The sequence below is a fragment of the Acomys russatus genome, chromosome 2, assembly GCF_903995435.1.
Source record: "Acomys russatus chromosome 2, mAcoRus1.1, whole genome shotgun sequence".
NCBI classification, from domain to species: Eukaryota; Metazoa; Chordata; class Mammalia; order Rodentia; family Muridae; genus Acomys; species Acomys russatus.
Window position 1 is genome coordinate 106,031,273 of NC_067138.1, and position 14,685 is coordinate 106,045,957.

Genomic DNA, 14,685 nt, shown 5'->3' on the forward strand with positions numbered 1-14,685 from the left:
ATCCTGGGGTACATAAAAAAGCAAACTGAGCAAGCTATGGGGTTCAAGCCAGTAAGCAGTAACTCCTTTATGGCCTCTGTGCCAGCTCCTGTCTCCACGTTCCTGCCTTAGCTTGCTGTAGTGGATTGTGACTTGGGATAGGTAAGGCAAATACATCCTTTCCCCATCAAGTTGCTTTGGGTTGTGGAATTTATCACAGCACTAGAAATGTAACAAAGACAATGCATATACATGCTCTCTCTGACAACAAAGAGTCAAGGATCAGAAACATCATGTTTGAAGGCCTAGACCCAGGGTACACATTAACACCATCATCAAAAACTTTATTCTTTAACCTTGAGCCAATAACTATTGGCTTTCCCCCATTGGTTCAGTACAGTACGAATAGTCACATGCTCTTTCTCGCATACTGAGACGCTACTGAGCTAAACGTTATAACTCTAGGACACATGAGTCACCATCTCAGTAGCTGCCTTATAGCTTGTGCTGGTACTTAAGACTTGTAGGGTTGCGAGTGTAACATGCATATCCCATTATTCAACAACAGCTCAGAACACACAAGCTCCTTACCCCATTTCCCAGGACATACCCTGTGCCTATGCACTTGGTGTAGAAGTGACTGAATTTTGCATTCAAGAAGCCGCCCTAGTAAAGAAACACCATGAACATCGCAGATAGTAAAGGATGGCGCTGACACGATTGGGCTGTCATCAAATGGGCCACACAGTGAAAACGTGCTAAAATGACAGAAACCTTACAACCTGGGAAACTGCAAGCGAGGGAAATGACCTCAGTGAGGTAAGATGGGTCCTCGGAATGTTTCCAAGAGAAGCTGCAGAAATGTGCGCTCTCGCACTTGATGAAGGTGGTAGGAGAGGGTAGATGGCAGAAGTTGACCTTGGGTGTTATCCTTAATCACTCCCCACTTATCTATTTGTGACAGGGTTCCTAATTGGGCCCAGAGCTCAGCTTGGCTTTGCTGGACCCACCTGTCTCTGCCATCCCCTTACCTACACCTTTTTTTTTTTTAATTAATTTATTTATTTTAGTATGCAATGTTTTGCCTGTATGTATGCCTACACACCAGAAGAGGGCACCAGATCTCATTATAGATGGTTGTGAGCCACCATGTGGTTGCTGGGAATTGAACTCAGGACCTTTGTAAGAGCAAGCAGTGCTCTTAATCTCTGAGCCACCATCTCTCCAGCCCCTCACCTACACCTTGTTACAAAGAAACACAGCCATGTCTACTGTTTACTTTGGATCTGGTGATCTAAACTCATGTCCTTGTGCTTGCACGTAGTAGGCACGTAGTGGGCTGAGTTCTCTCTTCAGCCCAGAAGCTTAGTCCGCAACACCACGCTCTTACTATCAAAGAGGGAAACCGGAAGATGCTACGATGAAGTACAACAACAGCAAATATGGCTTCTTTTCCTGCATTTCATCTGGTGTTTAGCACCAGGCAAATCCTATAACCTGTTTGTATTTGTTACTTTTCTATTGCAGTGATAAAACACCATGAGCAAGACAACTTACAAAATAAAACGTTTAATTTGCAGCTCAAGGTTCCGGAGAATTGGAGTCCAAGGCTGCCATGGGCAGGAGTGGGGAGGGGACACGACAACAACAGGCAGGCGTGTTGCTGGAATAGTAGCTGAGAGCTCCGGTCTCTAGACACAGTCATGAGGCAGAGAAAGCTGACTGGGACTGGCCTTTAAAGCCTCAAAGACACCCCATCCCACCCCGCCAGTGGCACAACACCTCCTAATATTTCCCAAACAGTCCAAAATTGGAGAGCAAGTATTCAAATAGATGAGCAATGGGGGGAGGGGCATTGTCATTTAAACAGACACACCTGCCCACCCAACGGCTGTGCTTTCTGGGACCCTAGGAGCAGCAGATTCATAGTCTGTGGGGAAGAGAATGAAGGCTTCACACATGGACACTTACACCACCCTACAGCACACATGGTGTCACCCACTTCTTCCATGTGCTGGGTCTCAGGGAGCCTGATCCAGTAGCTGGGAGCTAACGAGAAAGTTAGCCTTGCCTACCTGTGCTTAGGAGAGCAGGTGGGAGCTAAGGGCTCCACTTCAGCTTGCTTTTGTTTAATTTTTATTTTATTTTTGCTCATAATGGAGTGAGAGAGAGAGAGAGAGAGAGAGAGAGAGAGAGAGAGAGAGAGAGAGAGAGAGAGAGAGAGAGAGAGAACACTCAGTGGAAGGTCAGAGCAAAAGGCCTGAAAATAATACTTGTGCTTAAACTCTATAGGTCAGTCGCTTATTCGTAGGTGACCTTCAGCTATTTGTTGCAACGCCCTAAGTTCTCAGTGCCTGTTACCTAAAAATTCGGGATCAAGATACAACCTCCTAGGGACGTCCTGGGACTAAAGGACAATAAGTCACACATACTGAGTGTAGACCCCAGAGTACATTGCTGGGCACACAATAGCTGGTTAGAAACCAAGTACGCTACGCCCACGAGGGCGAGCTATTGTTACTATTAACACCGAAGAAAACAGAGTGGAGGCTCACATGATATTTGCTTCCTCCCCAGGTCTCTGTCAGGCAGAAAGGCAGAGTTCTGGAACTTAAAAGGGACTTTGGGTGGTGGGAGAGTGGAACCCGGAACGTGTGGAACCCGAGATCCCCCGCACGGGCCGAGAAGGGGAGAGCGGGTGAGGCTTGTCAGGCCAGTCATGAGAAGGTCCCAATGGTCCCCTTCCCAGGCCAGAAGGGTCCTGTGGAAGTGAGGGCCCCCAACGTCCCAGGCCCCCAGCTTTCCAGGGCGTCACCCCGCGCAAGAGGGAGGGGAGGGGCGAGCGCGGGACTTTCCCCGCCTCCCTCCTCTTTCCATAAATCACCGCAGCCGCGGCGGCGGCGGCGGAGCTGGAGTGCAGCGTGGTGGTACCAGACACCTCCCTTTCCCCCGCTGCTTTCTTTCTTTTCTCTTCTCTCACTTAGGTCTTTTGACTCCCTCTCTCCCTTCGCCGGGAGACCGCCCCAGCCGCGCCGCCACCGTCTCCGAGCTGCGCCCGGACTTGGGGAAGCGGAGGCGCGGCTCCGCCCGTGCTCCCAGCCGCCCCGGCCTGAGGGCGCCGCCGCTGTCTCGGAGCCGCCGCTGCCGGGCGATGGTGGCCGCCCGCGCGCCCGCGCTGCAGCCGGGCGCCCCCTAAGTTTGCCAGCCGCCGCCGCCGCCGCGCCGAGGAGCCGGGAGTGCCGGAGACTAGGAAAGTTTGGCGGGCTGCGCCTCCCCGGGGCCAGCACCCAGATCCCGTCGGCCGGGAGTGGCAAGAGGCAGCAATGGCCCGTGAGCCCGAGGAAGAGGAGATGGTGAAGACGGCCGCTCTGGTCCGCCGCTGTCCCCACTGCCCCGGCTGGCCTGGGGCCCCGCGGCAGCCCCTTTGGTTACTCTGCCTGGTGACATGTTGGATCTTGGGCCCGGTGGCCGACGCCGACTTCTCCATCCTGGACGAAGCGCAAGTGCTGGCGAGCCAGATGCGGAGGCTGGCTGCAGAGGAGCTGGGGGTGGTCACCATGCAGGTAAGCGACCCCTTCCCGCCGTCTCACTTGCAGTGCTCTCCCGCTGCGCAGAGCCCGGAGGCAGCTCTTGCGGGCTGCAGGACCCCTAATATCCTGCAGACTCCACCACATCGAGTCCTCTCTGTCCCGCGCCCACTTCCCCCTCTCCTTAGCCCCGGCCCCTTTTATGTTGCCTGAGGATCCATTGCTCTGCCTTCCCCCAGTTTGCAGATTTGTTTTTACCCGTCACTCCTGCAAACTCCCTTTACCTCTTTGTGTCCCTATCCCAAGGCAGCGCGTCCTGCCCGGCTCGGGGCATTCCCCAAGGCCTTCCACTCTGCCCCCCATTGAAAACTCGCAGCATCCTGGAGACCCCGGCGTACGGGTGGGCAAGGAAGGGAACGTGGAGCGTCCGCGGGGGCCGCACGAGCGCGGGGATCCGGGCGGCCCGGTAACCAGGGCTCATTCTCCTTGCCCCGCCGCTTTGGGGGGAGGGGAGGGGCTGGCCTGGCGGATCCCCAGCTCTAGTCCCTGTTGGACTCTGTTGCTTTCCGCTCTTGCGGCCCTCGGTCGCGTGCTGTCCGCCGTGTAATTTTTGGTTTGTGTGTGTGCCTTGGCTAGGAAGGACAAGGTGAATGGGGTTTCCATTTTTCTCCGTGTGTTTACCTTTTCGGCCTTCCTCAGGGTTGTAGATTAATTGCCTTTGGCTGATAAGGATTTCTCACGATGGTGCTAATAACCCACAGTTGTAAAAATTGCTAGACAGCAACCACCTGGAGATCCTATCGCGCCGTTATTCTCATCTTCTTGGCAAAGAAGGCCCACTCAGTTACGAGCTGTGGAGATGACATTCCTGGTACGAAGCCGGCTAAACAGCCCGTTTTCCCACACAACTGCATTTCTGCAATAATGGGGGGGGGGGTTGGTCTTCCGAAGAGTGAAGTTTTCAGGAATGTGGACTCAGACTAGATTTCTGAGTTTGAACCTAGAGTGACCATTCCACCTCCCACGAGCGATGTGTTTTGCTTCTTTTTGGGAATCAGGTTTCTGATGGCTTTCTTTAAAAAAATAAAATAAAATTTAAAAAGTCCTCAAATCTACTTCTACCCGGGCACCCTAAGAGGTTGCAGTTTGCTCAAACCAAGTTCCACAGATCTTCTCCACGCTGGTTTTTCTAAGGTGGGGAGAAGTGCTTTGCTGGGAGGGCAAATTTACAGAAACCTGGCCTTGACAGGCTGGGGAATGGAATTTTCTTTATTTCCATGATAAGAGCTACTCTTTTATAGCGCATCTCTCAATTGCTTCCTATCACCTCTTTTAGATTTAGGTTCAGTTTTAATTTTTTTCCATGTGCATTTTCTGGTTGCTGACTCCCTGACCTCCTAGCAGTGAAAGGACTCTTGGAGGCAATGAAAGACTTCCAGATCTGCTTTGCTTTGGTGAATGCGTTCGTTTAGACACGAACAGAATTGTGTTTTCCCTCAGAGGATCCTCTTTTAGCAAAAGAGATTTCATGTGTGGCAGTTGGGGGTTTTTGCTTTCAGGATTAGGCAGCCTTTGCCACCCTCACCCTGTCTCTAGGGCAGGACCAGGGATGGCACCCCGCACCCCCCTTCTGAGATTCTGGCGGCACCCAGCTCCTTGACAAAAAGGTGATGGTGACACATTGTTATTCAGGTAGGAAGACACTTTAGACACTTTAGGGGAAAAAAAGTCCGGGTCTGCAGGGGAAGGGGGATGCACCCAAATGGCCCTTTATCTCCTTGCAACTGGCCTCTCTTTCACACCTTTGCAACCTCATTGTGAAAACGGACCTCCTGTGGACAGGGTTTTGTCTGGCAAAAAGTAAGTGGCTTCTCTCCTTTTTTGAAAGGGGAGGTGCTTACTGTATTTAAATTCCTCCTCTTGAGCCACGCGTTGATCTGCCACTTGCTCCTATCTGGGCAGTTATTGGAAGAGTCCCCTTTTGAAAAGGCTGAGCTGCCAGCCTTGGGAGAAGTAATTGTTATAACAAATCCAATGCCAACCAGTGCTTTCTGTCTCTTAACTCAGAGTTTTTGAGCTTTGGGGTCTGTTCCCTGGATGCAAAATGAATGTAGGCCAGATGCTATGCCCTCGGTTCTGGAATGTGCGTTCTGCAGATATAGACCCAGTCAGTGGTTCAGGGACAAACAGCCCACGTGGGTGATTCCCGCACAGAGATGACTGGGGCAGCAAGGTTTTCTCCCTTTGCAGGAAGAGAGTGTCTGCACATATGACACCCCTCACCCCCCGCAGTGACGGGATTGACTCCTTTTATTTAACACTGGCATTTTATGAGAAACTGTCTGTAGACCTGTTAATTTTTAAAAAGCCAATTTCCAGGCCTGTAAGTTGTTTTGCTGCTGAAAATTTCCAAAAGCAACTCTTCATTTTGAGAATTTGAAAAGTAGCTTCCCAGTGAGGCCTGATGTTTTGTTGAAGCCCCAATAGCGGCACATGATGCTCACAGAGGCTCTACCAGGTAATCTCACAAAGGAAAAAAAAAAAAAGCCTTTCAGTTTCCCATGACAGAGCTCGTGTACCTGCCCACAGAGAAGACACTTTGAAAAGCAGTTTGTTTTAAAAATCTTCTTGGAAACATTTTCCAACTGGGGCTATCTACTCATGTTTTTGTTTTCATGTTTATCGTTGTTCTTTTAAAATGATGTCCCAAATTTCCCAAACAGTGTGGTTTACACTAATCAGTGTTACTGGGAAAAAGCTGTACCTCCCTAGCGGCAGACATCATAGAGCCTGGGGGAAAAGTCAGAATCCTAATCATTGTCTCCTCAGGAGTGTGCTGCACTGAAGCCCTCAATGCTGGGGTCTGAGGAGCAGGAAGGGATGGTATTTGAGGAGACTTGTTTCTGTGTATTCACTGTGCAAGAAGTGTGGTTGAAAGAGCCCCGAGTTGGGTGTCCGTCCAGAGACCAGGATTCCAGAAGAGCCAATTGCTCGTTGGGTAATTTTGTTGTTGTTGGTTCTTTCTAAGCTCTGCTCTGCGGCCTGGATGGGACACAGCACATGAAGGCACCTGCCAGTGTAAAGCTGTGACTGAGAAATGTTGATGGGTAGACTAGTTTTTCGATGCTTTCAATAACCCTTGAAAATGTCCTGAGTAGGTGTTTATGGAATAACAAGATAATATTCTACTCCTGCATAGCCTCTAAAAGCACTGGCCTTAAACAGCAGTTGGTCAAAGCTTCTTTGGGGGTTGAATGATCCTTTCACAGGGGTAACCTAAGACTATTGGAAAACACAGATATTTACACTACGGTTCATAACAGTAGCGACATTACAGTTATGAAGTAGCAACAGAAATAATTTTATGGTTGGGGGGTCACCACAACATGAGGGTCTCAAGGGTCTCAAGATTAGGAAGATCGAGAACCACTGGCCTTAAAGGAGAGCTAAGATTGCACAGGTAAAATGCTTACTCCCCGGTGCCTGCTTGTTAGAAGGCATGTCTACCCTGGGAGCTATTTCACTAGGCATTTCATAAGCCCACTTAACATTATATGGCAATTGAGGCTTCCTATCTGCAAGAGTCTGGCTCAGGGCCAGTGTGCCCCCTTGGTGTTAACTGGGCTGGCTGGGCACACTTGCTGTGAACTTGGCCGACACATCAGCAGGTTGGGCAGACAGCTGCTGTATGGGGCCTGTGAAGAGAAGGAGGCGGGGATCCCTTTCAGAAAAAAATATTATCAGAAGCGCAAGTTGGAGATTCATCTCAATTAAAGAGCAGCAGCCAGGGCAGGGTGAGTTCAGGATCAGAAGGGCTTGGCTTGGTGGAAGTGTCCATTGCAAATAGCAGTGCTGTAAATAGTGAGCCTAGCTCCAAGTGACAGGAAAGCCTTTCCATGCAGCCAAACAGCAGTGCACAAGCCACACAAACCATTGCTTTTTTTTTTTTTTTTTTTTTTTTAATATCTCTAACAAACTTGGAGTACAAGGCTTCTTCTTTTGGGTTAGTTAGACCTTGGTGGTGATACAAGGTGACAATAGCCTGGCCTATGCCTATCCTAGTCTCTCAGCCAGTGATAGATACAGACACAAAAGAAAGCAGTGATAGGAAAGGTTTGGCAAGGCCTAAAGGCCCTGGAAAGTGGTGGTGAGTGCTGTAGCAGAGAGAGAGAGATGAAGATGGCGTCGCAGGGCCACAGAACAGCCTTGTTCTGTTCCTGTGGTCACCAAAGCAGTTAGCTACTTTGACCCTTTCAGTGGAATGTCCATATACAGAGGCTGACCCTGAAAGTGGAAGCTGCAGCCTCCACTGTGGGCAGATCAGCATCCTCAGACATCGCTCATCCCTTTGGGGCATTGGATGAGGAGGCTCCTTAGTGTATTTGAACCTTCACAAGGAGGCTGGCCCTGACTCCACCTCTCCATATAGAGCCATGTGATACCTCATTTCTTTGGCCACCCTCGTTCCTCTGTGGTGACTGCACTTTGATGTTGTTACACTGTAGCTGCATGCGGATTCAGTTATATTCAGGCGAGGCTTATAGTGTTTTGTTTTTTGTTTTTTGTTTTTTTTTTTTAACTCTAACTTGTGTACCATCCTAGGCATGACCTGATTTTGAATGACTTAAATGCATATTTTTGTACTACAGACTATTTTAGAAGAGAAATATTTGCAAATAATGTTCATTCCTCAGTGTGTTCATGTATAAAGTCTTAGTAGGAACATTGCTATGTCTTCCTTCTAGAATTGGATATAAGGGAAAGAAGAAAGCTGAACCGTTCTAGGTGACTCTAAGTTGAACTTGAACTTAAGAATGAGCCCAAGGAAAAACTTATTGCATGCCTTCCGCAGACTGCTGCTGTCTTAGTACTGGCTGCACTTCCTCTGCACTGCTGGCTGCCTTCGCTGGCTCCAGCCTTTGTGCTCATTAGCTTCCTTGCCAGCCTTGCTTGAGTTGTACTCAGGCTTGGGAAAGGGAAGGCCATGGTTTCACACTTCATAACATGAACGTGCTATTTCTGGGTGCTGCTTGCCAAGTTGATTTCTTCAGCCTAAGTGGGTGGGTTAGGTGAGAGCCTTCCAGAACTCCATTTTTGCTAGGAGGTGGAGTGGAATTCATTGAGGATCTTCCTGGACTCTGTAGGAATCTATTAATGCCTCAGAATATCACGGGCACTGCAGTGACAGCAATTTTGACTCAGCCAATCATCAGTTATGTAATTTCCTGAATGTTATTAAACCTGTCTGAACTCCCGTGTCTTCTAATTTCATGTAGTTTACAGGGGGGAATATATTTTAAGGAAAAACAAACAAACAAAAACCAGACAACAAAAACTCCAACAGAACTAAAACTAAAACCTAGCTAGCACAGGGCTCTGTCTGCAGAAGAGTATTCAATAAGCAGAAATATAAGTATGTAAACACGGGCTTAGTCTGCTCAGTGTGAGGCTGTAAAGCGGAGAACGCAGAAGCCTGCAGCTCCTGCCACAGCCCAGAGCCCATTGCGTCCTCAGATGCTGGGTTTTCAGTGCGGCTGGGTTTCTGTTCCAGAGTTGCTTGGGTATCATGTGCAGACCTCAAGCATTGTGCTGCCAAACCACCCTCTGGGGTTTCTGAAGAAAGTACTAGATGTGCAATTTGTAGTTATTTATTTACTCTTATGCTTGCTGTTGAAAAGCTGTCCCTTTTTGACTGTACAAAACCAAAGAAAATAGTTTAGGAGTGCACACATCTTGGGTCTCCAGCTTTAAACAGCTGGTGACCACTAGAGTGGGTGGTCAGGCTGGTTTCACTGCCAACTCCACCTGCTCTTCCCTTCCCCCAGGTGATAGGAAGCAATTGCCACAGTTTTGTTTGCAACATTTCAAATTGCATTAGAATTTGGTTTTTTATGTTAAATATGTAATAACAGTCTTTTCTTTCTTTTGGGTCCCTGTTGTATAGTGTTTTAAATGGCTAGTACTTTTGCCCATCCACCAGCCTTCTGGGTAGAATACCTCTGGGTCTCCCCCTAGTAACCTATTATCCCAGAGGTAGGGAGGGTTCTTGTTAGCAGTTGGCATTTGGTGTAGGCACATGTGCTTTGATGTAGTGGGAGCCTATCTGCTCCCTTCTGTTCCCTCCCCTTCTAGAAGAGGTCATAGTGATTAAGGCCAAGACAGCTCAACATGGGAGACCTTTGAGGACTAAGGAGAAAGAGCTGCTCCATGCACTTCCTTGTTGGTTTTCTGAGTAGCCTGAGCCTGCAACCCTCATTGCAGAATTGGGGACTGAGGGATGCAGGAGTAAGAGGTGGGGGCATCTAGCATCTTTCCCATGAGTTCCCCTCTTGTCAGGGAGGCTAAACCGACTGGGGCTGTCAGGACCCAATGGAAAAAATTGCCACAATTGTGATTTATGGTGCTCTCAGGGTTGCCACATCTAAAGTTTCCCAAGGTCAGTTGGGTGGGCAGAAGGAAGGAAATGGGCTGGGTGTAGGCCAGTGAGAGAGGTGTGGGACACTGTAGCCATAAGGAATTGCCAGCATTGCAGTAGGGCACAGCTACTCTGCTTCCATTCTGGTTGTCCAAAGGCCAGATGGGGACACTGTCCAGGCTAGTGTCATAACACTACTTTGTTTTTTAGGAGAACTAGGAAAGCTTTGCTTTGTAAAATGCCGACAGTTAGTTCAGATTAAAATAACAACAACAACAACAACAACAATAATAATAACAATAAACAGTGTGGGCCAAACCAAATTCATCTGCAGGCAAGACTGATCCACTGGTTTATGGTATTTGGGGTGGAATTATCAGGGGTTCCAGCCAATAAAGGCAATGCTTATGTGCAGGTTATGGAGAACTTTCTCCTTCCCTCCCTCCCTCCCTCCCTCCTCCTCCCCCCCCCCTCAGATTTATTTATGTTTACGTGTGTGTCACATTTGCATGTGGGTACCACTGGAGGCTAGAAGAGGACTTTGGATCCCTGTAGTTGCAGTCATAGGCAGCTGTGACACAGGTTCTGGGAGCTGAACTTGGTTATCTTGTAAAAGCAGCAAGTGCTCTTAGGCCGACTGGAAGAGAATTTCTGTCATTATAAAGTGGATTACCTTGAGAGATGAGCTCCTTGTCATTATAAAGACTTTCAAATGCTTATTCAATGTTTCTTTTGTGCATGGCACTCATCTGCTTGAGATATCTATCAGCTTATTTACAAAGTAACACAATTCTAAGAGGTTCTGGGTGCTTGAAGAAAGTGTGTCAGGGATGTTTACTTGTCTGATGAGGGAAGGTTCTAGTCTGGAATGAATGGAAGTTAGGTGGTCAAAGAGTAGCCTTCCCAGAAGGCTCTTGTTGAAGAATGGAAAGATGATTTAGGATTTGAAGTTTAGTGGGAGGGGAAGAAAGGGCATGAGTGGTAGGTAGCTTGGCCAAGTAAGCAGAGGTCAAGTTGGCAGACCCCTAGGGTCTTTTTAGCAGTCAAGACTTCCTTTCTGACAGGTGCCAACATACCTAACTCCCACTAGCTTGAAGGAGAAAGGAACCTATTACCATTCCAGTTCAGTTATCTGCCTTAGATCTTCTGGCACGGCTCTATGACTACCATATTTCTCCTAAAGCTATATGACTACCACATTTCTCCTAAAGCTATATGACTACCATATTTCTCCTAAAGCTCGCCCTAAGTGGAACGTCCTGCTCTTTCAACATAGCTGGTAACATCTTCCCTGCTAGTTGGGAATCAGTTGCTTCATGTGCCCAAACCCTTTGGTTTGGAGATGATGTGCCCTGGAGAGAGGAATCTGGAATCTGGAGCAAGCCTAGAACATAGGAAACTCAGCTAAGAGGGTTAAGATTCAAGCTGTGATGCCAGCACCACCTGTCGGGGGCTGCTCCATCTCTGCTTCCCCACATCCCCAGGAGAGCCTACAGAACCAGCCTTACCGTCTATACTGTCCTGTTGCTGATAATGTCTAGTCATTGAGTGCCAAGGCTGAGATGGTCAAATCTATAGCTCTGATTTATTTATATTGAACAAGTCTCAGGTGATGTGTTACCTGGAACCTATAGACCAGTGATAGGCTGGCCAGCTGGAGATTCTCCTACACTAGCCATATGTTGTAGCTCTAGACTCTAGTTTCAGTCTTGGGACTTTGTGATCATTCTCACACCATGATACTGTGGGTGTCCCATTTCCCACTGTGCTGAATTGGGAAAAGAAACAAAGCATTCTGCCTTTGGAAACAGTTTGGTTGGCTTCTTTGTGCCTGAGATCACGAAGGTGATGGTTTCGCTTGGTGCTGATTAGGTGATTTTAACTGACTGAGCCACTGAAGACAGTTCAGAGCTGCTGAGGCCCATGGAATCTTAGAGACTGTTCCGAAGGAGCAATGTGGTTGGTTACTTGCTGATCAGCACTGAGAACCCCTGATACTAAAGTAACGCTCTATTCAAAAGAAAAGGTAGGTGGGACTGGGCATAGGGCTCGGCTGTGGAGCAATGGCCTGGCATGCTTGAGGTCCTTGGTTCAATCCTCTCAGCACTGCAAAACGGTGAAAGAAATACATAAATAAAGTGACAACATAAATACAAGAACACAAGGTGAAACATTACAGAAAAGGTTAGCGGAAGAACAGCTTTAGTCCCCTAGTGTTTGTTTACATAAAAGCCACAGGAGAGAATGTCACCTGTCATTTTAGGCCATGTCTGTTTTGAAATTGAATTAAAGGGCTTATATTTTTTTTTCCCCTATTACTGGGAATATGAAGTCCTCTCACTTATTTTTAGTGGACATTGCAACATATCATGACTCAGTGATGTCACAGTGTAAGTGGCATTTGTTATTAGAATTTTTTTTAAATCTTGCTTTCTTTTTCTTGGTCCAGAGATAGATTTGCCCTCAAACTTGACACAGTCAGCTAAGCTAATAACAGTTTGAAAGCTCCAACCTCTAAGCACCAAGTGGCTAGACTGCGAAGTAGCCTGTGACTTCCCTGGATGCACTTGCTTTGTGGTAGTTGCAGAAAAGCTTATGGCCTACACCCTCATCTACAGTGCTGTCATGGTCTCTTCCACCCAGAGCCATTGTCAGAAGACACGGAGCCTAATATCACGAGCCCCATTTTTCTTCACTTCCTTTGGAATTTAAAAAATTGTACAATTTATATTATTTTTGCATGGACTATTTCAAAAGATACTTCGAGGCTCTGGTGGAAGGACAGTTAAAAAAAAATTCAGCAAGCCGGTGAGAATGAATCTGAATTTTTAATTAGGCTTTGAGTTGTTGCTTCAAAGTGTGGAGACATCATTAGGGATGTAAGTCTTGTTGCATTAGCAGAGACTGACGTGTTACTTCAAACACACAGAGTGCAGCTGTCCTGCGCAGATAAAAGTTGCCAAGTGTGGAATAGCAAGGTGGATTGGTAGATAATTAGCTGTCCCACATTACTGCAGTGTGGAAGAGGCCTGCCAGTCACGGGCAGGAAGGAGGAATTATTAGCAGGAGAAAATCCAAGTGTGTCATACAGCAATTTGGATTCTCTTCAGCTGTGGTAGAGTTGATAAGGCCTATGCTAGCAAGCAACACAGACTCACTCTATTGTATGATGGCCAACATTTTCTTCCTCTCTTTCTTTCTCTCTCTCTCTCTCTCCCTCCAAGAAGGGGCAGAGGTAAAGATCCACAAACACATTCATTGATCCGTCAGTTGATTCCAACTCCGTCCCTGATATAACTAGCTTAAATAGTCTATAGTTCCATGCAGCTACATCTACCTAAAAACATCACAGAGGCCATAACACCGTGGCAGTTTCGGACTGGATAACTGAGAAATAAATATCTCGCTATATCATCTCTTTGTTTATGCACTATTTATTAAGTGTCTCGGAATACTTGTGTGTCTGTTAGAGTGGAGTTATGTGTTTCAAATATTTCACTGCCCCTCACCCCCAGATCATTGAATATCAAAGGCATAGAAAGGGCGTGTGGGATTCAGGCTGACCCCCAGTCCTGCCAGATACTGGCCTTCCTGTGCTGTTTGCTTTCACTGTCTCCCTCTAAGGTGCAGTGTGACCGAGGGAGGTGCTGGAGTAGGTCAGATGCCTTCAGCAGCCTCTTCACTGGGTGAGAGACTGTGGCTGCTGCTGAAGGGAGTGGCCGTGTGTGGATTGTTCTGGTCCCTTCCCCAGAGACCATTAGAAAAAAACAAACAGACAAAACAAACAAACAAACAAAAAACCAAAACACTGGAATCCCAAAGAGAGTTTGGAGGGAGACAGTCTTGGCTGTTCAGAGTTGGTTTTGTTGTTCCTCCGATGACAGCCAGCAACGGTGGCCTTTCTTTAGTTCTAGGCCCAAGTAAGCTGTATGCTGATTGCAAACCCGTATATAAGCCCGTCACCCCTGTTAGGGGTGTTTTGAATTGAAATGTCTGAAGATAATGTAAATGCGGAAGATCATTAAAAAAAAGCAGGGTGTGGTAGCCCAGGCCTGAGATGCCAAGACTCCTAGGTCATCCTCAGCTACACGCATATTTGCAAAATATTATCATTAATAACAATAACAACAATAGTGATAATAAACCAGTACACAAACAAAATTAAATAAACTAAGAACAGATGTGGACTTTTTTTTTTGCACACCTGTATCTCAGACATTAAAGCTAGATAAGACTGGTAAATCCATTAACAGCATTAGAGGGTTGCGGGAGATCAGGCACGGGCAGGAAAGAACCCAGGCTCACTGATTCAGGGAATCCTAGGGTGAGGAGTGTTGTCTGTGCCCTACCTAGAGGGCTCAAGAAATGAAGTCTGACTGGGTGGTGATGGCGGTGGACGCCTTTAATCCCAGTACTTCGGAAGCAGAGGCAGGCATATCTCTGTGAGTTTGAGGCCAGCCTGGTTTACAAGTCCAAGACAGCCAGGGCTACAAAGAGAAACCATATCTTGAAAAACCAAAAGGAGGGACTGGAGAGATAGCTCAGAGGTTAAGAACACTGGCTGTTCTTCCAAAGGTCCTGAGTTCAGTTCCCAGCAACGACATGGTGGCTCACAAACATCTATGATGAGATCTGGTGCCCTCTTCTGGCATGCAGACACACACTATACATAATAATAAATAAATCTTAAAATAGGAAGAAAGAAAGAAAGAAAGACCAAAAGGAAAAAAAAAAAAAAAGAAAAAGAAAAAGAAAAGACAGTCT

The 14,685-nt window shown here is 47.4% G+C and overlaps 1 protein-coding gene across 1 annotated transcript in view; it reads left to right on the forward strand.

Annotated features, from left to right (window-relative positions):
* Positions 1-3,195: 3,195 nt before the first annotated feature.
* Positions 3,196-14,685, forward strand: part of Cachd1 (cache domain containing 1) — a 230,084-nt gene continuing 218,594 nt past the window's right edge. The window contains exon 1 of the mRNA XM_051164720.1: positions 3,196-3,542. Within this exon, the coding sequence (XP_051020677.1) occupies positions 3,303-3,542 (240 nt within the window). The 5' untranslated portion in view covers positions 3,196-3,302. The remainder of the gene's footprint in view (positions 3,543-14,685) is intronic.